The 7,393-nt window shown below is 38.0% G+C and overlaps 1 protein-coding gene across 1 annotated transcript in view; it reads left to right on the top strand.

The window, feature by feature from the left end:
- Positions 1-282: 282 nt before the first annotated feature.
- The window catches only part of LOC110467309 (superoxide dismutase [Cu-Zn]-like), an 11,999-nt gene continuing 4,888 nt past the window's right edge, over positions 283-7,393 (top strand). Inside the window, exon 1 of the mRNA XM_021524397.1 lies at positions 283-311. Within this exon, the coding sequence (XP_021380072.1) occupies positions 283-311 (29 nt within the window). The remainder of the gene's footprint in view (positions 312-7,393) is intronic.

Genomic DNA, 7,393 nt, shown 5'->3' with positions numbered 1-7,393 from the left:
CGTCGTCGGGATGCTCGTTTTGTCATCCGCAGTAAAACTGCTCGCTCTTGGGCTTGATCTGTTCAGAGACGTATAATACATATTATACGTCTCTGATCTGTTGAAGTCGTTTAAGAACGCTGCAAGTATCGATAGGCAAGTTTTTTAAAAATAAGAAAAAGAAGTGAGTCTGATTATATAAATATATACATTGATGTAATCCGTAGTTCTGGCCTACCAGGCTAAGGCCAGTAAGGGGTCACGCTTGTAAAATTATGATATTGCAAATGATAAGGATTTAGAATGTCGTCTTTAGATGGAATAGTAGGAAGGTAAGTTGTTTGCATCTGTTCCTCATAATGATAAACATTGTTATAGGCAAATACGTCGTTAAACTGTCAAGATTCAACAGCGCTCAATCGCCAAGAGTGCGAGCACCGACATTATTGTTTACAAAATTTTAACCACTTGACCTCTGACCCAAGATGGCGGCGGTAACTGTCAAAACGTCTGAGCAATCCATGGCTACATTCGCGTTACCGGTTGAAACGGTACGTGTGGCGCAGAAATTTTCCACGATAAACGAACACGCTTGGACCGTTCTATAAGCAGAGCTAAAAATCCATAGTTTCGGANCGCCCAAGTTAGCAAGTAAACAAAATGCCTGTACTCCCACAACTTAGCTTTACAAACTAGTCTGTGTCGGTCTCACTTAAAAGCGTCTTCAACCGACAACAAGCGTCTTCAAGTGACAACAAGCGTCGCCAAACAAAATCTTTAAAAAATACTGAATAAAGTAAGCGACATCAGAAGATATGTTGTTAATATGACTATAATACACCTCTGTACCAAATTTTAATTTGATATTTGATAAAATGACTGTGTTATGATGAATTGAATTTTTACGATCGCGGCGTGGCACATGTGTGTATTAGCTTGTAAAGTGAAGAAAGGGTCGCCAGATAATATCGTTACAATTACCTGCTAAAGTAAGCGACATCAGAAGATATGTTATTGTTAGACTTTTATTGATATATATTCCAAATTTCAGCTCGATATTTGAAAACATGATCGAGTTATGATTAATTTATTATTACGATCGGCGGCGTGGCATACGCGTGTGAATAGAACTCGACATATGAAGAAGCGTCTTCAGAACATGGCTCTAAAATTCATCGATTAAGTAAGCGACATCAGAAGATATTTTATTCATATAACTATGATATACCTTTATACCAAACTTCAGGTAGAAATTTTAATAAATGACCGATTAATGATGCTTTTGATTATTACGATCGACGGCTCGGCTCGACGTCTAGAACTCGACAGATTGTGAAGCGTCTTTAAACTATATCTCTTAAAATAATTGATAAAGTAAGCGACATCATGAGATATGTTATTCATATGACTATGATACAACTATATACCAAATTTTAATTTGATTTGTTGAAAAATGATAGAGGTATCGTGAATTTAATTCATACGATGTACAGATATTAAGCGATATGCCGTGCCACATATATGTGTACGTAGGGTAGGGCTTTGCATAGGCAGAGACGTGTATGTGTTATACGTCTCTGGTATAGGTGAACACAGTTAGAATATATTGCTATATAAACATTGATACACCTTTAATCAGCTGTGTCAAGAATAACATTATTGTATTTATTGAACAATTTAGATTTTAACTGTAATCGATTAAGAATACATTTAACAATGTGTTTAATTATCTTTTTTTTATTATTATAACTAATATAGTGGGAGGGGGATGGGTATCGGCGCGCAATTCTCGCTACAAAGGAGGTGATAAACGATAGATTAATAAACAGACAGGCTCCGAAAGTCATTCTAGACAACATTAAGTCATTAGACGATTCTATGAATGAACCCAGAGACCTTAGGCAAATTCACAATGCCAAGTATCTTTTGCAGAAAAAAAACTGTGACGACAAACAACCAAACAGTTATAGTCAAAATACGGCGGACATAAAGAGATGAATACAGTCATGATATTAGAATAGACCCTGGGGTCTGACCGAACCCCTAGTTTCTTAGTCACAGCTTGGAAACAGTTGAGATCCCCACCCTATAACCATATATACAATTGTTGAGTATAAAGAGATGAATGCACATATGCTTCCAGGATGGCCTTGGGGACTGACCCACCCTTGGAGACTTAACCCCTGGGTCATAACTTTGAAATGGTTAAGATCCCCAACCCAAAACTATATATACAATTGTTGGGCATAAACAGATGAATGCAGTCATGATATTAGAATTGACCCCAGGGTCGGCCCCCACTCTTGTAGACTTCATAACTGTGAAATGGTTGAGATCCCCATGTCATGATATTAGAATTGATCCTGGGGATCTAGTTTCTGAGTCACAGCTTGGAAACAGTTAAAATTGCTGGGCATGAAAAATCTAATACAGATATGCTACAAGGATTGGCTCTGGGGTCTGGCATATTCCCTTGGATCTCATTTGGAGAATATTTTGCCATGATTGCTAAGATATCCAGGTGAGCGATACAGGCCCTCTGGGCCTTTTGTTTAAAAATGTAATCAAAACATTGACATTTTAGCTTGAATTACGTTTTCTTGTGCTATTTGAACTTAAAAACTAATTCTCTGTAGACAAAAAATGGTGCATGGCTATCTTTTCTAAGACAGCATCATTGTTATAACTGATTTGTTGACACATTTATTTATGAACATTTTTGCAAAAAGTGATCGGATTTGGGTACCGATCCGATTTGGGTACTGCCACCTTACATTTTCTTCAAATAATTTGAACAAAAATTCTACAATTTTAAGTTTGAAATAGTGTATAAATTAAAATATACTACACACATGTACATGTCTGACAAAACATTATTTTTTACCTTCATGATGCTACAGCCTTGCATCAAAATTTTAATTTCCCCCAAATCTGAAAAAGGGTAGTTTCCCTTAAAACCTAGATTGATCACTGCAGTGTAGAAGGTAGGTCTAGTTAACATTAATCTACATTCAGGGATAATCCTGGAAGGGGCCATGGGGCCATTGACCCCTCAAAACTGATATTGACCCTTCCATGTTCCAACTTTCTTTTAAATTTACATAGAACGGCCCATTTTAATTTTGATAGTGAGTAAAATTTGCTGAAATGGTCTACTGCTCTCAATTTCCAGGATTTTCCCTGACCTTGGATGGTGGTAGTGTGTAAATAGTACAAACCAGTGTGTGTTTTCCCTCCAAAAAGGAGGTTCTCCTTCATTAGGAGGAAATTGACTGCGATAACGTAGCTTCGGATGACAAGACAATTTTCAGCTAGCCTGCCCGAAGGGCAAGTGATCATGAATGATCATGAGTTGACGGACAGACGAACGGACGATGCGCTAAGGCGTAAGCCATAGCGATCATCGTCGATTCATCCGTCCATCAACTTTTCTTTTAAAACGCTACTAGTCCTAAACAACTTAGTTGAATTTAATAAAAGTTGGTCTGGAGCATCCTTGGGCTAAGGGCACTCAATTAAATATAAACGGCGGGCCAAATAGGGGAAATAGAGGTAAAACCTTTCAAATCCTTCTTCTACCATAGGGATTAAGAGATTTTATACCAATTTGGTCTGGAGCATCCTTAGGCCCAATAGGGGAAATAGAGGTTAAACTTTTGAATCCTTCTACCATAGAGATAAGGGTATTTTATCCTTATTTGTCTGAAGCATCCATGGGCCAAGGGGACTAAATTTTGTATTTTAACGGTGGGTGTGGTCCAACTGGGGGCAGAGGATTGGGTCTGAATAGGGGAAATAGAGCTAAACCTTTAAAATCCTTCTTCTACCATAGGGATTTCATCCCAATTTGGTCTGGAGATTCATTGAGCCAAGGACACTAAAATTTGTATAAACGATGGATGTGCCTAGGGCAGAGGGGCGGACCAAAAGGAGAAATAGAGGTAAAACATTTGAAATCCTTCCTTTTATCCCAATTTTGTCTCCATCAAGTTGCCTAGTAGTGTCTGTTACTATTAGGGTGTATTTATTAAAATAAAATGGCCATCAGGCCACTATCTTGGATTTTGACATTTGAATTTGTTCTCTCTATGTCTCCAGAAATACTGGATGGATCTTTCTGAAATTTCACATGTACATACAGACCTACCATAGAGTGCTATATCTTTACATCATATCAAGTACTTTAAACAAATCAAGGTGAGCAATACAGACAGGCCATTTGGGCCTCTTGTTTTATATTGTGTCATGACAGGAGGCCATGTATTAATATTAGTACTAGTAGGAAATTAACAGAACATGATTGACCAGTATCACAGACTCATTCCTTGACTGTACTGTACCACAGGTGCCTGCATCTGGTATGCAAATATGTGAAAATATAAAATAGTATGTCTATAGCTACCCTATATTGTCAATAAAGTAGTGTGCAGTAGGTAGACTTTTTTAAAATTTTCACATACAAGTCTTTACATACCAGATGCAGGCACCTGTGACTCACTGACTGTACCTAGCCTCTCACAGGACTTATCGATACTGGTTGGAACTTTGGAGATAAGCTAAGATATGCTGACTGCAGTTTTCTACATCTAGCATATCATGACATATTGACCCAATTGCTTAGTCCAAAAGACTGACTATCTCCTTTTAAGAGTTTTTCAATAGGGTGAAGATAGTAAGAATATTCTCTGTATCTCTTTGAAATAAAATGCATTCTGGGGTTAGTGCACACTTCGGTTTATGTTTTCTTGTAAACCAGAGGATGTCCCAACACTTTCTGTACAAGAATTGAAAGGTTATTTAATTATCTCATTCTCTGCTGAGGGACCAATAAAAAATGATGATAACAATCCTTTACTGAACAAATTTCAACAATAGCAGTAATTTCATCGCAAAATCTCACAAGACAAAATTGAGGAATTTTCCCAAAATATGTGTATCAGTAACTTGTCACTACAATATTTTTTTCAATTTTTACCCAGTCTTTTTCTTTTGGCTTCAATAACGAAAAATATTTATTTATTATCAATCTTTTATGTATTTCAGCACATTGTTACATGTGAGCATTTTTTGTCCGTCTTTATGAGTGAAATCAAATTCAGTCACATGACAAATACACTTATTTTGTGACATGTTTATTAGGACATTGGCAGAGACATCTTCCAAATTACAGGTGTTACGCCCATTTATGTTCTTTGCACCCCACCAATGTCCTGCCGAAATCAAAGGCACAAGCATGGTTAGCTATTTGATTGGTGAAAGGTAAACAATGACTGACCAATTGCTAGGTTGATACCTATCCTATTGCTAGGTTGATACCTATCCTATTGCTAGGTTGATACCTATCATATTGCTAGGTTGATACCTTTCCTATTGCTAGGTTGATACGTATACCTATCCTATTGCTAGGCTGAAACCTATCCTATTGCTAGGTTGATACCTATCCTATTGCTAGGTTGATACCTATCCTATTGCTAGGTTGATACCTATCCTATTGCTAGGCTGAAACCTATCCTATTGCTAGGTTGATACCTATCCTATTGCTCGGCTGATACCTATCCTATTGCTAGGTTGATCCTATCCTATTGCTAGGCTGATACCTATTCAATTGCTAGGTTGATACCTATCCTATTGCTCGGCTGATACCTATCCTATTGCTAGGTTGATCCTATCCCATTGCTAGGCTGATACCTATTCAATTGCTAGGTTGATACCTATCCTATTGCTCGGCTGATACCTATCCTATTGCTAGGTTGATCCTATCCCATTGCTAGGCTGATACCTATTCTATTGCTAGGTTGATACCTATCCTATTGCTCGGCTGATACCTATCCTATTGCTAGGTTGATCCTATCATATTGCTAGGCTGATACCTATTCAATTGCTAGGTTGATACCTATCCTATTGCTCGGCTGATACCTATCCTATTGCTAGGTTGATCCTATCCCATTGCTAGGCTGATACCTATTCTATTGCTAGGTTGATACCTATCCTATTGCTAGGCTGATACCTATCCTATTGCTAGGTTGATACCTATCCTATTGTTAGGCTGATACCTATCCTATTGCAAGGCTGATACCTATCCTATTGCTAGGTTGATCCTATCCTATTGCTAGGCTGATACCTATCCTATTGCTAGGTTGATACCTATCCTATTGTTAGGCTGATACCTATCCTATTGCAAGGCTGATACCTATCCTATTGCTAGGTTGATCCTATCCTATTACTAGGCTGATACCTATCCTATTGCAAGGTTGATGCCTATCCTATTGCTAGGTTGATACCTATCCTTTGAAGATTTCAGAGGAGTGACACCTAACTTCAAAACTGGGTGTTACCTGCCTTGTGAATCTTTTTTTTATGAACATCAAAGGATCAAGCTATTCTTTTTGAATATCTGCAAGATAGTTTGTGTGTACAGGGCCTTTGATTTCACTCAGGGGTGTAGGGGCCGCGGTGGCCAAGTGGTTAAGGCGTCTGACAGTTTGCCACCACTGGGTCGCGGGTTCGAGACCTACATGGGGCAGTCACCAGGTACTGGCCGTTCGTAGGTGGTTTTTCTCTGGTAACTCCAGCTTTCCTTCACCACCAAATTCTGGCATGTCCTTAAATGACCATAGCTGTTAATAGGACCTAAAACACAAACAAACCAAACCATTTATATATGGAAAGTATGAAGTATGTGGTCATGATTCGGCAAACTAGAAAACATTTGCAGTGTGCAAATTAGATCAGAGATCCTATGGAGGATGACGGTCTGACTATCTCTGTCCCATCAAAAAGTTTTCAAAGGAGATAGTTATTTTGGACTACCTGTTGGTGTGGATTAGCTGACGGTAACATATGGTTCTAAACTTCTGCTGTGAATGAAAGGATTAGAACGCTGAAGCACAGTGGTCAATTCCCAGTTTTAAAAACTTTTTCCATGAGCAAGTTCTCATAAGTCTAGATTAGATTTTCTAACATGTTACTGTTTACAGGCCTATTAAATTCACAAATATCCTCCCTAGACTTGTCGCACATGTTGGATTTCACACTCCACTGCACAATCCACATTAGAAGAGTTATTTTTACTCGGGTGGTTTAACACATGTTTTCTTTACAGCCATTTTCAACAATTTATCACACCAGTATGTATTGGACTTATGGGATAAACCCTCCATCAATAATGGTTGGTTTTAAAGTCAACTGAGACATAGAATCATGCAAAGTATTGTGATTGTCTTCCGTCTGTTGTTGTATGTCTGTGAATAGTACACGCTACCTGGCTTCAATCATCAAACAAAAAAAATGATTTGATTCCAATGAAATTTTATTGATATCTTTCGTGGCCAAAGAAAATATTTTTTTTTTTAAATTAGATAAGGACCTCAACCCCCAAGGGGTCAAATTAGCTGAAACTTCAACAATATTCATC

Source organism: Mizuhopecten yessoensis, unplaced genomic scaffold (assembly GCF_002113885.1).
Source record: "Mizuhopecten yessoensis strain PY_sf001 unplaced genomic scaffold, ASM211388v2 scaffold11169, whole genome shotgun sequence".
Classification (NCBI taxonomy): domain Eukaryota; kingdom Metazoa; phylum Mollusca; class Bivalvia; order Pectinida; family Pectinidae; genus Mizuhopecten; species Mizuhopecten yessoensis.
Note: the sequence above shows the minus strand (reverse complement) of the source record. Positions and strands in the feature narration are given on the sequence as shown.